Source organism: Lepidochelys kempii, chromosome 1 (assembly GCF_965140285.1).
Source record: "Lepidochelys kempii isolate rLepKem1 chromosome 1, rLepKem1.hap1, whole genome shotgun sequence".
In the NCBI taxonomy this organism is placed as follows: Eukaryota; Metazoa; Chordata; order Testudines; family Cheloniidae; genus Lepidochelys; species Lepidochelys kempii.
In genome coordinates this window covers 202,609,402-202,629,447 of record NC_136380.1, presented here as the reverse complement: position 1 = coordinate 202,629,447, position 20,046 = coordinate 202,609,402, and the positions used below count along the sequence as shown (strand labels likewise).

General features: G+C 48.2%; 1 protein-coding gene across 4 annotated transcripts in view; it reads left to right on the top strand.

Annotated features, from left to right (window-relative positions):
• Nucleotides 1–15,114, top strand: part of LSAMP (limbic system associated membrane protein) — a 1,352,562-nt gene extending 1,337,448 nt beyond the window's left edge. For all 4 annotated transcript variants that reach the window (XM_073308901.2, XM_078848314.1, XM_073308909.2 and 1 more), the window contains one exon: nt 14,691–15,114. In XM_073308901.2, coding sequence (XP_073165002.1) covers nt 14,691–14,788 — 98 coding nt within the window. In that variant the 3' untranslated portion in view covers nt 14,789–15,114. The remainder of the gene's footprint in view (nt 1–14,690) is intronic.
• The last annotated feature ends 4,932 nt before the right edge of the window (nt 15,115–20,046 follow it).

The window sequence follows — 20,046 nt, the reverse complement described above, 5'->3', positions numbered from 1 at the left end:
GTATGTACCTAGCATCATGGAGGGGATTGTAGGTGGGGTGGCTAGCCCCTCCCACTGCTTGTGGTGCTATGGCTATTTTTAGCATTCTAGCTTGATCACAGCTAGTGCAGGTGTGTCTCTTAAAGCTGGGAATCAGCCCCTGGTCAAAGTGCAGACATATCCTCCATCACTTCCTTTCAAGCTCTCTCTGCGCCGTCCTCTGTCTCACTCAGTACCCGTCATTAACACTACTCCCCTGCCCCCTCTTCCCTGCTTCTCATTCTGTCTCACTCTCTGTTTCCCACTCTGTCTCTCCCCTTAAGCCCCATCTCTGCTCGCTCTCCTGCCCCACCACCTTCCACTCACTGTACCTCACTCCCCACACCTATCCCCTACCCTGTCTCCATGCCCCAACCCCAGTCTTCCATCCCCCGGACACATGCACACAATTCATGCCCATGAAAACCTGGCACACCAAAGGATTTCATTTGGTGCCTAGTGCAGCTATGCTCAAAGATGCGTGGCGGGGTGAACACAGACTAGGCATCTGTTTAGCCAACACACTGCACACCCAGTGCGGTGGGATCCAGGCTGTTTGCCCTGCACTGAGAAGCCGGACTGTGTTCAGCACTGGCTGCTTGCTGAGGGGATGGGACACACTGGTGCACACATGCGCAATCAGCTGGAAATCTGAATATGGAAGGAATTCATTCTCTCCTAGAAGCTTGTGGGGGAGAGAACTCAGACCCAAGCCAGGAATGACCCAGGGGAGTGACCTGTGTAACATGGTCCTCAGCTGCTTTGCTTGTAGAATCAGATCTTTAGATGGAAGGATCAAGGACAAGAACGGGCTCAGTAATGCATTTGGGAGAGGCAACATGCCAGGTTTTTGATTAATCAGTCTTAGTTGCTCGGAGAATGAAAGAGGAGAGAGGCAGAGGGGATTTTCTCAGCCGTGGTAAAACCCCAGAACTTTCTGAAATCTACAGGAAGAAAATAGCTTAGCTGTGAGAGAAACTCATCTACCTGGCTTGGAACCATATTTGGTCTTCTAGTCATAGGCTTTGTTAGCTAGGACAGCAGTCCCCTTCTACAGCAACCATGGCAATATGGACTCTAGCAAGCCAGGAGAAAATGGGCCATCTCTAGAACACCATTAACAGTTGCTAGCCCACTGTGGATGGGCTCTAGAATGGGGTCATTGCTAGCTCATGCAGAGGACCTGGCTGCCTCCAGAAAAGCCAGTGTATTGACTGTGTAGACACGAGGTCCACCCAGTGCCCCAACTCAAGATTTAATCGTAAGACCCCGTCCTACCAGGGAATATAAGTAGCAACAGCAGGTCCATAGGTATTAACTGACAGTAAGAATAAGGTACAAGCGTGCTGCAACCAGAGTGGTGTGTGAATTGTGTCTTTTTTCCCAAAGCACAAAGGAAAGTTGGAAAAAAAACCCACAACCAAGGAAGCCCTAGTAAGTAGAAGCTGCTAATCCCTAAAGCCTCAAAGTAGAGTGCAGAGCCTTGGAAGAAAGAAATTAATAACTTTCAAAGTATGACCTTGAAAATGGAATTAACAGTATTTCTCCCTTTTAAGCCTCCCTGATAATAAAGATTTCATCTTCGGAAGCCCTGGCAAAGAGAGTCAACAGACTAGAAAAATGACTTCCTGCAGAGGAGCTGGCATGTGTAAAAACCTGGCCCCTGCAAGCTGTGGCCGGAGGGGGCGGGGAGGAAAGAGAGACCAGCTTTTGTCCAGCCCCTGCTCCTTTTTCTTTAGTAGATGGTTATGTTCTTTCCCTGCTACTACTCCTGTCCCAAGACATGCCCAAGAGACGTCTCCAGATAAGCATCAGTGAACTTAATTGTAAACAGAGCTGGCCTCTGATGCTGTGGTGCTCCCTGAAATACGGCCTGCTAGATTTTTTCCCTCCCTTAGTCACCCAACTGCAGACAGACCTCTTCTCTCTCCTCAGAAAAAGAGTCACAGAGCCCATTTCTCCTCTCACACTGGTTTGGCATTATATTCAGTGGAGCAACTCCTGGCTTACACCAATGTAAGTGAAAGGAGAATCACACTCTTAGGTTTCGCAACCCACGGCTCCATATTGGCTCCCTCAGATCACTGAGCCCAGGAACCTGGCATGAGAGGCCATGGAGAGTCCCTTTACCAGTGGACAGATGAGGAGGCATGGGGAGGGGCTGCAGGGAGCCCCTCTGCAGATGAGAAGCTGGGGTTGCCCTTTGGGGATGAATGTTACGTGCGTGCAGTTGAAGGGACTCCTCTGTCGTGCTGGAGATCTCGGTGTGATACGAGCGCCCACAGGTTCAAGTACTGGGGATATCTGTGGTGCCTGTGCAGTTGAAGGGGCTTATGGGGTTCACTCTCAGACCAGGCTAGATCCTGCAGCCACTGAGTGCGTAGTGGGACTGTGTGGAGTGGCAGGTCAGTCCAGGGCCTAGGGACAATAGAGTCTCCGTGCACGGACCTGCTAATTACACATTGCTGCTGCCTACACCTCTGAAGGTGGGGGGCAGCGCCACCCTGCTTACAGGTCCCACCAGAGCTCTGGGTGCCCCATCCTGGTTGTAGGAAAGAATTGGGGTCCGTCTTGCGGGGAGGGTGTGGGATGGACAGGTCTCTGACTAACACTGCATTCGCCTCAGGTCACAACATTAGAACATCCCGCTGTGGCAAGAAGCATCTGTACAGCGCGTTCTGGTTTTTCAGGCTTGCCTACCAAGTGTCAGTAGCTCAGTGAAGTTGGATGTTAGGTCCACTCCTCTCCAGGTCTTCCATTGCCGAGTTAGACCACAGGCCACAGATGATAATGACATGTAGAGCTGCTGGATGAAACAGGTCAGATTAACATCTGCTTCCCAGCTGAGGGGGTGAGACAGAGCAATCACCTGGGAAGTAGGGAGGGAGGGATTGAGTGACTGCTAGGTAGGTAGATAGCAGAAGTCGGCTTGGGCCAGTTGCTGGAATCATTTCACATGGACTCCGGGCTCCTCTCCTGATGCCCAGCTGTCTCACTCGGAGGAGGTAGGGACATTTCTGGGTGCATCTGACCCAGAGCCCCAAATGCAATCGTCCCGGAAACTTTGGGATAAGATCTGCACATGGCCTTGTCTCCAGTTTGCAGAGCTGTGCACAGGTTAGCACTGTTTGGCCAGGAGGTTTTCCTCATTTTTGACTTTGGATGCCACCTTGTGGGGAAACGTGGTGTAGCGCCCTTGCTATTAACCTGCATTTCTTAACCCTCCTTTGCCACTTTGTGGCAGGATCTAGCTAAGCTCTGAGGGGGAGTGGGGGAAGGATGCCATAACTCCAGCTAATATTGCCCTCGTGGTTTTCCCTGGGAGCATTATGCGTGGCTGAGACAGGGCAAAGTAGATCAGTGTATAACACAAATGGCCTGGCCCAAGTGATTTGGGGAATCTGTCCCAAGGTGTTTCCCTTTCTACCACCCCAAAGCTAAAAGAAAGGAGGCACTAAAAAAAAAAAAAAATCAAACCCATGGCAAAGATGCACAGGATCCATGAAGATGTGGCCAAGGGCAGTGTACAGTGCCAGGGGATGGCAGTCACACTCAGAAGAAAGGAGGAGAGGTCCCGCTGTCTGATGACCATCCCGTCCCAGAGTTCATAGCATGCCTTCTCTGACACCTCTTCCACACACCTGAGCCAGCATTGCCCCCTTCTCATATTAATCAAATCCCAGGGCTTCCTTTCCATACCATCAGCCCCTAACTCCCATCAGCCCCTTCTCCTAGCCATCACATTCCCTAGCCATAACATGCCTATTCTTGCATCATCCTCATATCATAGCCAGCCCTTAGCTGCCCTTGCTGTCTTACCTTTCCCATCACATCAACCCATCCTTGGGCAAGCATCATCTCCCTGCCCATACCCATCACAATTCTTGGCCAGCATCAGCCCATACTTATCACACAACTGAGCCGGCACCGTCTCTATATTGTAACCAACATATCAGTGGGCTGGTGTTGCCCCTTTTCAGAGTCATCACATCTCTGAGCTGACATCACCAGCTGCCCATACTTACCTGTGCTGGCCTCACATGGACACCGATCCCCTTCAGATGGGCAATGATTGGCCAATGTAAAACTTCAGGGATTGCCATCTGGATTCAGTCACTGGCTGGCTGGCCAACAGCAGATGCCGTTCCAGAGCTCCACCAGGTGACAGGGTCACCCACACATAGTTTTTATGACCAGAAGAGACCACTGTGATCATCTCATCTGACCACCTGTGTAACACAGGCCAGCAAATTTAACCCTGTGATTCCTGCATCTAGCCCATTCTGGTGCTTGAGCCTATATTTTAGAAAGATATGTCATTGCATAGCTTATGTGTCAGTCCATCCCTCAGCTGGTCCAACTTTCTCTTTGTCTCAGCCCATGACCACTCACTAACTCAGACTGTGTCTGGGAGGCAACTTGCAGCCCAGTAGCTTGGTGCTCGATATGTGGTGGCCTTGGATCAGCTGAATGTGTAGCTTCTCACTCAACTCGTCCATTGACAGACCACGGCATCCCAGCACCTCCCTATGCAGGACTGAGATAGATGCCAGAAAGCTCCCCAACCTGGGCAAGGGCCTTTCTCAGACCAGCTACGTTCTCCAGAGGTTAGGCAGCCAAGAGCAATGCCTGAGGGACAGACTCTATATAGTGTCTTGTCAAAAGCTAGGCCCAAAGAAACATAGCTGACCCAGCAACATAAAGAACTAATGTCTCACTTTGCCATGCCATGTTCCTGGCTAATCCAGGCTACAGGACACTGTGGCCCTTCATAAATACATAGGGAAAAGCGCGGGAACAGATGGTTTCTAAGTCACAAGTGACATGAGTTTGGCGATACTCATCAAAAATAGTCATGAATTTTGGCACCATCTGGTAATTTCTGTTGCAGCGCAGCCCATGTTTGCAGTAACTGGGGCTGTCACAGATTGGGATCAAGGGCATTAGCAGAGATGTGTGGGGCACCCAGCACTGGAATGAGGGGGAGGGGGAGCTGCAAGGCAGGAGTGAGGAGCATTGGCAGAATTGTGTGGGGAGCCCCAGACTGGAATAGCAAAGGGGTGCTGCAGAGCAGGATGAAGTACATTGGTGGTGTTTTGAATATTTTGATTGTTAACCCTGGAAAGCCAACACAGCTCAGCAAAAAAGGAGCTGAGGGTCTATTCCATGTGGATCATCAATAGAATTTTTCACTAAGGTCCAGCTCCAACAAAGGTACTTAGGCCTTGTGGCACTCAGCATTGCAATGCCTAATCCCTAGGTGGCCTACTGCCTTCTGGAATCCACAGCCCTGAGTCAGGTGTGCAGGACCTGATCCACCAAGATATTTAGGTGCCTAACTCTGTGACATTCTGGGATACAATGAAGAGCTATGTCACCTCTTACCCTGTAACCCCGAGTGCCTCACAATGCCTTGCCACTGTGGCTCTCTGCCTGGGACACCCACAGTCAGTCACAAGCATGCCCTCTATGTCTATGTACTTGGCAGCCGTGGTGCAACATTTTGGATCTTGGAGCATTCCTGCAATACCACAGCCTTCCACTGGCCTCCGCCAGCCTTGGCTAACAACTGGTAAGGTGAATCCACACTCTCCCCAGCCCCACGTTTTCCCAAAAATGTGTTTTGAAATGTTCAGCCCTGTTCTGGAACAATCTGAGGAATGTTCAAGTTTGTTGCTCCTTTAAGGAGTCAATATCCTTCAGTTTGTTACTTTAACTGGAATAATCAAATAGTCCAATTAAAATAAAGCAAGTATATTTAATGACAAAGAGAGATATTTTAAGTGAATACAACCATAAGGCTTAAAGTCAGAAATGGTTACAAGAGAAATAAAGATAAAAACTCTTTCTAATACCTAAAACATAATCAGCTAGACATGGGTCACGGTAAAATCCTCACCACGTTTCCATCTAGATGGCTGACCGAATCCGTGGGTCAGGCTCTGTCCCACAAAGTCAAAGGTTTGGTACCTTTGTCTTCTTAGGTGAAAGATAAATAATGGGGGGTTTCCTTGCCCCTCTCTTCTATAGTCCAATGCACCTTTGCGATGGATTCTCCTGAGGGGTACCCCTCAAAGTAAAGTTTATTCAAGTTGTGAGGAAAGCGACATGGAGTCTGGTGGCAAAGGAAGCTCCATGCTCTTTCTTCCCCCACTTGTTTGCTTATTAGCTTAGTTTACCTAACATGTAAAAATGGCCCTTCATTGTCTTTGCCTGACTCAAATACACATTCCTTTGTCTAAGCAGGCCTGTTTACCAAATCCCCGTGATGTGCCTGGCTTGAACACATTTAAGTTATCATTCCAGCATGTAGCCAAAACTCTTACTAGACATTGCGTACATACAGCACACCAGAAATTGCTCCAGGCATTGTTAATTTTCAAATGATACCCTGCAAGGTATCTGTTGTACAAAGATTATTACAATGGTGTGGGGGGGCAAATACGGGGGTGCCTGCAGGCACAAACTCCCATTCATTTCAATGGGAGGTCGGTGCCTAAGTGCACTTGAGGCTCTGGGCCTCAGGCAAGGCATGCAGAGTGTCAGGTGGCTAAGAGATCCTCAGAAGCCAGCAGGCTGAGTGGTGAGCTGCCTAAGCCAGCCAGCAGGAAATGCTGAGGGGTGGGACAGAAAGAGGAGCGAGGTGTAGGCCCCTAAGTAGTTGACCTGGTGCACCTGACTGACAGGCCAGACATAGGCACCTCCCTCTGCTCAGGAGTCTCAGCCGCGTACCCTGTCCTGGAATGAGGCACCTGCACCAGGTCAGCTGCTTAGGCAGCCCATGCCCCAGCAGCCCAAACTCTCAGTCTCCCGCACACACTCGATACTTCTGTGATGCTCGCCAGCCATTTTTCTGTGACCCCTTGGCTGTCTTTTGTGTAGGCATTATGCTGTCCCCGCTCCCCACCAGTGATCTGCCTCAAGCCCTCCATCTGCAGGGCTTATAGGTGGCAAGTGTTAGGCAGGGGGCTCGGGGCCCACTGTTGCGATAAATTGCAGAGTAGCAGCCATGTTAGTCTGTATCCGCAAAAAGAACAGGAGGACTTGTGGCACCTTAGAGACTAACAAATTTATGAGAGCATAAGCTTTTGTGGGCTATAGCCCACTTCATCGGATGCATAGAATGGAACATATAGTAAGAATACATATATATTGTCACCCTTAAATCTTTTACTGAGTAAAAACCGGTAGGAGAACACTTGAACCTCTCTGGCCACTCAGTAAAAGATTTAAGGGTGACAATTTTGCAACAGAAAAGCTTCAAAACCAGACCCAAAGAGAAACTGCTGAGCTTGAATTAATATGCAAACTAGATACCATTAACCTGGGTTTGAATAGGGACTGGAAGTGACTGGGTCATTACACAGAATGAATCTCTTTCTCTAAGTTAAGTATCCTCACACCTTCTTGTCAACTGTCTAAATGGGCCATCTTGATTATCACTACAAAAGTTTTTTTTTCCTCCTGCTGATAATAGCTCATCTTAACTAATTAGCCTCTCACAGTTTGTATGGCAACTTCCACCTTCTCTGTATGCATACATATATCTTATTACTATATGTTCCGTTCTATGCATCCGATGAAGTGGCCTGTAGCCCATGAAAGCTTATGCTCTAATAAATTTGTTAGTCTCTCAGGTGCCACAAGTACTCCTGTTCTTTTTACTGTTGAGATGGGTGTCTCCCACCTAGTTTGAGAATCCTGCCTTGGAGATGCTGGGGCTTTGGCTGGAGCGATGGCTCTGAGCTGCTCGTTGGCTGCCAACTGATGGAAACTTATGTGCCTAGAGGACTTAGGCACCTGCAGAGCTAAGGAGCAGCTGGGAGCAGGTTTTGAACATGTCAATGGTGCCTACAATGGTGAATTTAGACACCTAGAGGTACAGCTAGGAGCCTAAATATCTTTGAGAATCCGGGCCTACGTGTCCATCAATTAGGTCTGTACAAACCCTCTGAAAACAATGGCATCACCTGGGTGTTCTGGAAGGCAGAATCTAGCTGGCAGGGCCTTTATCAGTGCTGATGAATGCGAAGGAAAGAGCCCAGCTAGATTCTCAAGTCTGAGGGTAGGGTGACCAGATAGCAAGTGTGAACAGTCAGGACAGGAGGAGGAGGTAATAGGCGCCTACATAAAACAAAGCCCTGAATATGGGGACTGTCACAATACAATTGGGACAGCTGATCACCCTCGCTGAGGGTGAAGTTAGCTAAACCAGCTTTTAATTTGTAAAGTGACTCATTTGCTTTGGAGTCACTGAGCGATAGGAAACATGGAGCCCGTTGATGCACTGTAACAGAGTCACTTTGCAGAGTAGAGCCAGGTGCAAAGCTGCAAATATAGGCACAGTTTAAGAGACGTGCAAACATTGTGGCCCTTTTCCACTCTGTTTCTCCCACTTCCAGTTCACTTGCTCCTATTCTCTCAAGCTTTTCAGCCCCTTGGGTGAAATGTCAAGGTTACTTGGCAAATTCCCCAAATGTTCCCATTAATCTTTCATCTGAAACCCAGTTTTCTTCCCTGGCTAAACTGAAAGAAACACCTTTCACATATGATGAATGGTCATGAACTCAACTGTGTCACCAAATAACAAGGGAGAAAGTGTAAAGCAGGATGTCAGCGTGCAAACCACTGTCACAGAACACAGGTTCTAGGCCAAGGGTGGGGAGTTGGAAATGAAAGAGGTACCCGTTGCTGTAAACCAATCACCTCTGTAGACATTTAAAGCAGACACTTCTGAGTTGGGTAGAAAGGGTGAACCCAAACCCCATCTGTGAACTCAGGTATTTAAGATTTGGTTCGTAATACAATTTTGGTAGCAAGAGCTAATCTCTGGTCTCAGACAGACAAATGAGTGTACACTGGCTCTTGAAGAGATATAAGATGCAAGTTGATTAGTGCAATGGCTTTTTGCTTCTGGAGCCCTTCACTAAAATCTATTTGAGATGATACAAGTGGTAGGAGTCTGGTGATCAGCTCTAATCATTCATTTTGTGCATGTATTCCCAGAAAAAAGACCCTTCACACAATTCAGCACCTGTTGTCTATCTTCTGAGGATTGGAATAGCGGCGGGGGGGTGGGGGGTGGGGTTAATGTAGGTCAGGATTGAGAGGCCTTGGCAGAGCTGTGTGGGGAGCCCAGGGATACAAGTTGGTCCTTGGGTGCAACACTGGGGCTCATTGGCATAATGAGGAATCATTGGTGGGCTGAAGGACAGAGGTGAAATTTGCAAAGAACCTAACTACTTGATATTTGGGTGTAGCCAGTGCAAGCAGTTCTTCAGCTTCTTGAGCAGGTGAAATTACTCAGAAACAAGATGAAACTGTATGTACTGTAACAGCAAGAGGTGAGGATCTAAAATAAGGAGGGATTTAATGATGAGCAGAGGGAGCCCACAAATATACCCACAAAAGTTTTTGGAACAGCCTACATTGACAGAGGTGTGATCTTTATAGTCAGCTGGGTCTTGCTGTAGTGGGTAACAATGGGCAGCAGGTGGCGCCAAAGACTACAGCATCAGCCTCTCTGTACTTGAAGTGGAGCTTCATGCCTGGGTGTGGTTCCCTCTACCCAACAAGAACATGCAGCATCCCACTGGCCTTCCTTCGCTGCCTCTCCCTTTCCAAGGACTTGGCCATCTGTTTTCCTGGAATGAAGTCACTTGGGCATGGTAGGTGCTGGTGGCATTCAGGGAGCATGGATGAGGGGTTAAGAGTAGAGCAGTAAAACCTGGATCTAGATCCAGACAGTGAACACCCCATAGCTCAAACCCTTTCTTGCAGCAGGGGTCACCTGGAAAGCTGGGCTCTGGATTTGAATCTCAGTCCCCCACAAAGTTTGGGGGCTACTCAGATTTGTGGGTTTGTGTTGGGCCCTGCCTCTGTACGCAGTTAGGAATTTGATGACCTGCCACCAGCTTCCTCAGCTCGGAATCCATCTGGTCTTAGATGGGATGGGAGGCAAAGGGACACCTTAGAGAAGGTTGGCAGCTGTCCTGTAAAACAGGGACTGGAGGGGGAAGAGTTGATCCTATGGATCTCTTCAGACAGGGCTCAGGAGTGAATACAGTCCATTAAAGTTGAGTGGAGGAATGTGGCAAGCCAGGAAAGGTGGGATGGGGCTAGACGGGTGGTCTGATCTGTTCAACTGAAGATCCAAACTGGATCCCAATGTGACTGGACTTGGACTCGGAAGTGATTGTGTCCCACGTATGCAAAACCACACAAGTGCCTTTACACAGAGATTGACACAACTCCACATAGTCACAGCAACCTGTGCCTATATGACTGCTAGGGCTGGTTGGGAAATCTGTTTTATTTCATGCAAAAATTTCAATTAAAGCAAAAGCATTTCATTGTCATTTAAATTTTTCACTGAGTTTTGGCGTTTTCATTTCTTTGATGAAATAAAAAAAATTTCCACAAAAACAGACATTTGGTTGAGGAATTCTTCAACGAAAAATTTTCAACTAGTGCTGTCAGTGGCACACAGAGATTAAATAGAGCTACACACAGTGTTTGCCGGAGCTCCACGCAGGCTGGGGCTGCTTTGAACTGCAGCAATGGCTCCAAACAGCCTAGAAGCCAGCTTAACCAGCTGCCTGGGGTCTCCTCCATGTGGGGGCCATGACTGGGGAAAAGGAGGCATGGCCTCTACACTTAGTCTCCAGTGATTCCTGCTGTGGATGGGCGCAGACATCCACACAACTACACACAGACCCACTGCAGCCCAATACAGCTACACACAGACCATGGCAGACAACAAACAGCACAGCTATGCACAGACCCATGGCAGACAATAGCATAGCTACACGCGGACCCACTGCAGACCAACATAGCTACACACAGACCCACAGCAGACATCCTCACACAACTACACACAGACCTACTATAGACCAATACAACTCCACACAGACCTACTATATACATCCACACAGACCCACTGCAGGCCAATACAACTACATACGAACCCATTAGAGACATCTACACACCTACACACAGGCCCCCTGCAGACCAATATGGCTACACACAGATCACGGCAGACAACACAATGACACCCGGACCCACTGCGCAGACAGCCACACAACTACACGCAGACTCACTGCAGACAGCCGCACAACGACACACGGGCCCACTGTGGACATGAACGCAACCGCATGCAGATTCATTGCTGCACACAGGCACTGACAGGACTACATATGACTACTGCACCACAGCTACACATAGACAGAGTGTCATGACTACACACCCACCCCACTGTCACCTACAAAGACTCGGGTAGTTGCACACAATTTCACAGGACTCACACAACTGCACACACTTGCTCATCCACAGAGAAGGCCGTGCATGCCCACTGGAATACACAGTCTTCATCACACAACATCATACTCACTGATGCTGCTGAGCATGAGTGTCAGCTGGCACAGCCATAGTTCCTCCCAGACTCACCACCCTGCAGTCCCTCCCAGGGGCTCCCAGGCCCAGGTGCCTCCTCCCAAGCTCTCGTTTTCTCTCCGTAGTCCCCCGGCTCATCCCTCCCTGCCCGCTTTTTGGGATGAGGCTTGTAACAGAGCCCTGGATGGGAGATGATGCAGATGGAGCAGGCCAGTCTGTCTGACACACCTGAGACGTGGCCCGGGCCACTGCTCCTGGAAGCCCTGTACCGCTCTTGGACAGGCAGCGACTACTCTAACTTCATTACAGACGACGCCATTGGAAAGCACATCACACACACTCGTACAGATCCACCCCTGCCTGCATGGAGCCTCATATCATGACTCGCATGTGTTACATATCTACCGATTGGTATCTGCACAGACACTGTTATGTGAGCAGTCACACACATGCACACACCACTATAGAGACTCACAATGCATACTGTACACCATTCCATGGGGGAAGGGGCGCACGCACCCACACACACATATACACACATCTATGCACTGGTACGAGTGAAGTCACCAGAAAACACTCATCTTCACAGGCTCACAGATACATAAGGTATATCAAGCCATGGGGGCACACACACCTTCACACACTGGCATGTGTGCAATCACCAGCACACACACACACATATATCTGTACTGGCCTACCTATAAATACTGCACATCAATCCAGGGTGCATGGAACACTAGCACAAATCTATGCACTGGTATGTGTGAACACACACCTTCATGAACACACACACACACCTGCCTAGCCTCACACATGCATACTGTACATCTAGAATGTGCATGCACAAATGCAGATCTCTGTGCCCATAATCACATAGATGCATAGTATAACTGAATAATAAAAAGCCTGCCTCACAGACATTTTTGTGAATAAAAGCCCCCTGGTGCATTCACTGTGATTTGTGGGGTCAGATTATTTATTATTCATGACTGTTCAGTCAACCGTTGGCTGCAAATGCTCTCAAAAGTTCAGCAATGATTGGTCTCAGGATTTGTATGGGGTAAGTGCACAATTCACTCTTGAGCCTTCCCTTGTTTAAAAAGTTTCTGGCACTCAGCCAGAGTGCAGAAACAGTACCATGTGACTTAGGTGACCAGCTTCACTAGATGCATGGTGAATAGCTGAAGAAGCATCCCATAGGCTGAAAATGATACGGTCCACATGATTCGACATAAACTTCCTAATAATGAAAAAAATGGGATCAGTTCACTAACAGCTGGATGGCTAAACAAAGAGCTATGATAGTAACCAATCTCATCTGGGAAAAGGCTACAGAATTGCATGAATAATGAGAACCTCTCTATCAGGTTTCCGAGTAGCAGCCGTGTTAGTCTGTATCCGCAAAAAGAAAAGGAGTACGAGTGGCACCTTAGAGACTAAGCAATTTATTTGAGCATAAGCTTTCATGGGCTACAGCCCACTTCATCGGATGCATTCAGTGGAAAATACAGTGTGGAGATTTATATACATAGAGAACATGAAACAACGGGTGTTACCATACACACTGTAAGGAGAGTGATCAGGTAAGGTGAGCTATTACCCGCAGGAGAGAAAAAAACCTTTTGTAATGATAATCAAGGTGGGCCATTTCCAGCAGTTGACAAGAACATCTGAGGAACAGTGGGGAGGGGAGGGAATAAACGTGGGGAAATAGTTTTACTTTGTGCAATGACTCAACCACTCCCAGTCTTTATTTCAAGCCTAATGTAATGGTGTCCAGTTTGCAAATTAATTCCAGTTCAGCAGTCTCTCATTGGAGTCTGTTTTTGAAGTTTTTTTGTTGAAGAATTGCAACCTTTAGGTCTGTAATTGAGTGACCAGAGAGATTGAAGTGTTCTCCGGCTGGTTTTTGAATGTTATAATTCCTGACGTCTGATTTGTGTTTCTCTTAAGCACCATATAGACTTGAATAGAGAATTATATCCCTGCTATAGAATTCTGTAGCATGGCTCAAAAACTCCTATAGATTCTCATTCTCTGTTACATTTTATAGGTTTTCCAGGCTATTTCTGTAGAACTCTAGTTGTTCCATCCCTATTAAATTCTCAGACTGTCCTGTAAAGGATATTTTTCACAATAAACAGTTCTCTCTGCTGTAATGAAATATGTCTTCTTAGACAGCCTGATTCTCCCCCATGCACCATACACCTGCCTATACAAACACACGCCCCATATATACATCCCACTATTCCTGCACAACCACACACAAGCATGGGCAGGTGCTGACTTATCACACACACCATGGTATAACAAGCTACCACTGTCTGGGGCTGCAGGGAGAATGTCAAGCTGAGTCTCTGCCTTAAAAGCAGTCCAGGAACGAGAGCCACAAATGGGAGGATGAATGAGATGTCATTTGTGTTGGGATGCAATATTCCAATAGCAAGTCTGCATTATTTCTTGCTGCAGTGCCAAGCTTGTCGACTTCATTCCCCACCCCTGTGAAAATCAAAGCTTTGCTGGGACTCCCTTCCCCCTTTCCTATAGGTGCAGCACCACAGGGTCATAACAGTTCCATGGAAATTGTTCCTCCTCCCGATTAACAAACAAATAATTATGGCGCCTCCCCTGGGACTGAAGGCATTCGCTGATTGGTTCCATGTTTCATTGATTGGAGCGCTGTAATGAATCGGCCCCTGAGGAGCCGGCATTTGGCTGCAAACAGACATCATCAATGTGCAGAATTATAACAAGTTCTGGCATTCAAGGGCCACCACAAGGAGGCAGGTGAAAAGAACAGCCATGTTGCCATCACTAGCGAAAGCTAGAGGAGGATATAACAGCTTGTTTGCTGAGGAGCTCACAGCGGCTCTCCAACAGGCCCAACCTCTTCCGGCAGGTGGCATTGTAAGGAACGGTGCTGGATGTGGGAAACCTCACAGCTACTCCAGTACCAGCCTCTCCCAGCAGGAGGTGCAGGAGGGAATGGGGCAGGGGCGCTGGCTCTGGGGAGCTCAGACACTGCAGTCCCAGCTTTTCTCAGCAGGACACACTGTAGGAACTCTGGCAAACAAGCTCTCTATGAGGAAGCTCCCCTCCAATCCCAGCCTGTCCCAGCAGGAGGCTCTGTAGGGAATGGCGCGGGAGCATTCTGTGTGGCGCTCACAGAAGCAGTGAGTCAGTGCTTTTGAAGGCCATCGACATGTTTCTTGCTGACTGTTTCTTCCTCGCTGTAAGTAACCCTTTCCTCTTTTCTCTTCCTTCCCACTCTCTCCCTACAGGACCTGGCACAGGGAGAGTAGACAACGGTTCAATGAGTTTGGCCGTACCACTGTGGCTGCTGGCAGTGTCCCTGCTCTGCCTACTTAGCAAATGTTAATAAAATCAAATTAAAAAACCCAACAACAACAGCAACAATAACAACACACAAAACAAAGCGCGTCATACAGGAGACAGAGCGAAAAAAGAGGGGGAGAGAGAGAGGACTGGTTCTTTCACAACTTTTATGTGTTCAGGAGCAAAGGGGGGGGGGGAATTACAGCGAAGACGAATCAGCAACATTTATTCCGAATTATGACAAGACGTCTGTCAAGCCATCGACCACCCGGGAAGTGACATGGAGCGCAGGAGAGAACGGGGTGCTGGGTGGGGACCGCGTTGTGCCAAAGACGCCGAGATGTAAAAAAAAACACCCAACCAACCAGATTTCTTGTTTTCCCCCTTCTTTCCTTAGTCCTCTTTCTTTCGTCTTCTGAAAGAGAAGGTCTTTGCTGTGATGTTTATAGCCACTTAACCCCTTGATTCCCTTGGCCATTTGGTGAGCTGACTCTCCACCAGTTCAGACTTTTGGAAAGCAGTAATCCAGATCCCTTTTGCATACTGGTGTCCCACGAAGAAACCCCACGCCTCCTCCCCCCATCCCTTGCACCCTCGTTGGCCCCCTCCCTTATGTCCCTTCTCCTCCAATACCTCCCTCTCTGCCCTGAGCTCAAGCTATGTTGACTATGCTACAAACACACTGTTTTTATTCTCCTCTTCTCCCCCTGTATTTGGCCGGGTGTCTCTGTCTCCCGTGTGTGTCTGTGTGTGTGTGTGTCTCTCTCTCTAAAGCATGCAAAGAGAATGGTCCATATGTACATAAGCTCATCATGCTGTAGATAAAGTTCTGCACCGTAAGTGTGAGACATGGTGCTGAGAGATCACTTGAGCAGATGTGGGGGGCGGGGAGCGCGTCAGTTGTGGCACTGGTTCAGATGGGACCCTGTCCCCCAGCTGGCTTTTGCCTTGACATCCTCCTGGCCGTATTGTTTGGAAGCGTCAATCTCCATACTTTTTTAACCGTTCTCTGATCAACCCCACCCGGCTGACACTCAGCTGTAGTGCATCAGAATAATGGCTCCTGCTTTATGTCTGTGGTTGTGTGTATGTCCAAACAGGTAGAAAATCAATGTGACTGATCCGTAGAACCATAGATGGCAGCACTTCGAGAGCACTGCTCCAGTACCCACTCCTGGGGGGTTTGGGAAGAGAGGTAATCAGTGAGATAACTTGGGCTTCACTGATCTTCTGCACCTGTAGGTATGGCATGGCCATTAAATATCTCTTAACAGAAAAGCCTCCATGTGGTAATCCATAACCATTCAGTTTGGCTATAGAAATGAACCTTTTGTCCCTCTGACCTCCTTGTTACAATCAAAGCAAACCTGTAAATGTCTTTCTCGGCCACCATGAAAATACCTAGACGGAGCTTCTTTAATTTTATGCTTTAAAGAAAATTCAAATTGGTTCAGAAAGTGGCCAGAACTTGGGACTGTAAAAAAGCTGGGGCCAAAATTCTTGGCATACAAGAAAGAAGCTTTGGGTGGCGCATTGAAGAGAGTTACAAGGGGATACACAGTGTGGGGAGGAGTATTTTATTGACCAATATGTAACACGTCAAGGTTGCTAAGGTTGTTTCTAGACATCCTTGCCCTCTGGATGGTCAGAGGAGGAGGAGTTGATGAAAGAAACTCTAGTGACACCTGCTGGAGAAGAGGTGGTGGATCTCAGAGTAGGTCACTTGAAAGAGAGTTATTGAAATGCTACCTATCTGCTGGAATCTGCCATTTCAACAACAGGTCCTGCAGGATGTGATGTAAGCAATGGGACATGTGCAAATCTGAAGAGCTTCACATATCCCATTGGCTGTACTGATCATCTGTGAAAGGGGACAGCTGGGTTAATGCACCAGTGTTTGTATCTGGCAACCTGTGTTTAAATACGCCTAGGGTCACAAGTGCCATGATCTGGGTGTCCACAGCAGAAGATGTGTTGGGACTGCCAGTCCCTTCCCTTTTTCAGCAGAGCCTCTGGAACTGGTTTAGCAGCGGTGCTGTGGGTCAGGATTTAGGAGCTGCGCAGTGGCCTTTACTGTGTCCTACTCCAATTTCCTAAGCAGTAAAAATTCGCTTCTTTCCACCCCACCCCCCACAAATAAATACAATTCAGATCTGCCTGGAATTTGCTGTAAAAACTTAGGGGAGGTAGGACGGAAATCTCTCTGGCTTGAGCAGGCTTAAGAAAGGGGAGACTGATCACCAGAAAGCAATGAGTTAATTCTGTTTTGTGTTTCAGTCCTTCCCTTTACTCAGCTGAGACGAAATCTGCAAGAGGCTCCCTATTATTCAGGGCCGGCTCAACAGGGCAGCGCTTACCTTGATCAAGCAGCTCAACAGCACGGCCTCTTTTCTGCTGAGCGAGGCAGTTTTGGGGCAGAGACAGACAATCAATTAAAGAGGCAGCCTGGCGTCTCGCAGCCAATAAGACTTGCAGATAAATATTAGTCTTTGAGTGTCTTTTAGGGGAGGATAGCAGAGGAACAGGCCTGCAGGATGTCACCAGTCAAGGGAAGGGGGTTTTCCCCCATCCCTCAAGGTATGTGCTCAGCTCAAGGTGGGCTCTGCTGTGTTTTGGGATACTGGAGAATAATCCCCACAAAAATCACACCCCAGAATATGTGTGTGTGCTCCCTGATAACAGGTATGACACCATCACTGCTTGGGAGGGGCTTGAAATCATTCAGTGACCCAGAGTGAGGGCTCAGCTTTTGTTCTCTGGCGCAAGGGGCTAGGCGTTGTAACCTCTCCCGGTGGGACTGAATCCAGTGGGGACAGACAATGAGGCACAGACCTTCAGAGGTATGTAGGTGCCTGGCTCCCGTTGAACTCACTGGGCATTAGGCACCTAAATACCATTGAGAATCTGGGCCTTATCCTGTAGTTGACCTACTGACCATAAGCCCTGCAGAGTCTCTTAGGACGGGAGCCCTCTAGCCCCTGCTGGTGATTCTTTCTGAGTCTGATGGGTTTTGCTGTAGGGAGGGGAGTGATTCTACAAGTCCAGTAGCAGATATTGCACTTGGGGGACGGACTATGCACCAGCTCCCACATATTGGCTCATTTGATATTGTAGGGTTGCTCAGAGGTGGTGGGCTGCCCGCCCTGATTTGTTACTGCAGGGAGAATGTCAAGGGTTGTTTATGAGGACTGGGCTGAACACATTGTTTCATCAGTGTAGGATTGCTCAGGAGTGCTGAGCTGTACACATTGGTTTGTTATTGTAGGGTCACTGATGAGTTCGGAGCAGCACATATTGCTGTGTTATTGTACGGTTGTTCATGAGCACTAGGCAGCACACAGTGGTTTGTTATTGTATGGTTCCTCACAAGTATTGGGCTACTGGCAGTGAATTGTTTTAAATGTTTTTAGAAAAAAGAGCATGAAGCTTTTGTTTTGGGGAAAAAAACCACACACAACAACAACAACAAAAATCCCAGACTTTTGGAACAGAAAAAGACAAAGATGGTTGGGAGGAACCATTCTGTCTAGTGGTTAGAGCTGAGGTCTGCCAGTTAGGACTCCTGGGTTCTACTCCTGACTGTGCCCCTGACTCTTTGAGTGAGTCTGTGCCTCAGTTTCTCCTCTGTAAAATGGGGCTGGGGCGCTGGCTCTGCGGAGCTCACAAACATTGCAGTCCCAGCTTTTCTCAGGAGGACACAGTGTAGGAACTCTGGGGGGGTAATAAGATTCACTCTCCAATACAACTGCTAAAAGGCATGATCAGTAGCGTTGGAATAATTTGTATAGTGGGTGCGTGGGGAGCCATTGAACCAAACTGTGAACCCTGGATATGATGGAAACCACTTCAAACTCGGGGATGCCGCTGTACCTCCAGCACCCCTGGGCATGATGCAAGTGCATAGTATTACAGCTATTTTGTTTGCTTCTGGGATCTCCACTCTTGACAGTGTCTGTCCCTTTAACTTGAGAGCTGGGGTGGGGGAATACTTATTTAATTTTTTTAATGGACCCAATCCTGCGAGTTGCTGAGCATCTCCTGAGAGGTCCTGAGCACCCACCATTTCCATTGAAGTCAATGAGGGTTGCACAGCGCCTCCCAAGATCAGGGCCATAGTGAAGAAGGGAAAAGGCATTTTCCTTGATCATTTCTTCAGCCCTGTGGATAATTACGTTGAAAAGACATATCCGCCAGTGCAGAGCCTTTCTCCTGAGGCCACCCCCAATGGCCCTGCTTCTCTGGCCCCCTCTCCCCCCTCCTCAAAATACACTCACGTGTTTGCTGCCCTGCCCCTCAGTGGGATTTGGAATGGGACACCAGGTCCTTGAGAACGTAGGTGTAATTGTGTTTGATTGATGGAGGTTTAACATTTAGTGGTATTAAAAAAAAAGAGATTGTATTTCTTCCACGAGTTTGTAAATATACGAGAGTGACATGAAATGGCCCCTAATGTCCAAGCAGCGGAACAAACGCTTCGATTTAATATATGGCCCCTCACTGGCTCGCAGATTTCTAACCCTTTTCAGGTTACCAGTGGGCGGGGGCAGGGGGGCAACTTTCTGAAAGGAAATGAACGGTGTGAACACAGCCCTCTGGGGCCACCTGAACGCCATACATGATTGCAGCGTGTTGTCTGTATGTGTCTGGCTGGGTGAAGAATGAAGCGATGCATGGCTGTGAAATGCTGGGAAGGTGGGCGTGAAAATCTCCAGTTAACGCAGGTATCTCAGCATTATGAGCCTTTTCCAGACCACAACTTCCAGACACGTAGAGTAGCAATGTAGACCCCTGCTGTCTCCACCAACAAAGTTGTGTGGACCAGGGTTACCATCAGGGTCATGTTAACAGTGACATTAAACAGGTTTTTTGGTTCTTTGTGTAAACTGATTTACAGCCTGAGTTTACACCCCTTTACATCGCATTTACTGTTCAGGAATCAGGGGCAAAAGCCAATTTTCTCTCATGCCAGACCAAGAGTCAATCACAGAATGTTCAGAAGTCCACCCACCTACCCACCCCTGTTTCAATGCTCAGATTGGATTTCAGATACAGATGCATCCAGTCCATGCACCTACGTACCTTTCTGAGCATCCAATTAAGGTGCCCTTGTTTCAAAACTGACCCCATGGCATTAACTTAGTAAACTTCATTTTTCACACATTTTCCAGGCCATGTAGAAGTAGCAAGTCTGGAAGGAAATTTGGGGCAATGACCGAGGATTCATGGGCATTTGGGGGAGTGGAGCTGGGGAGAGTTTAACCTCACTCTCAGCCCTTCCACAAGAAGACATTTTGGTCAGGC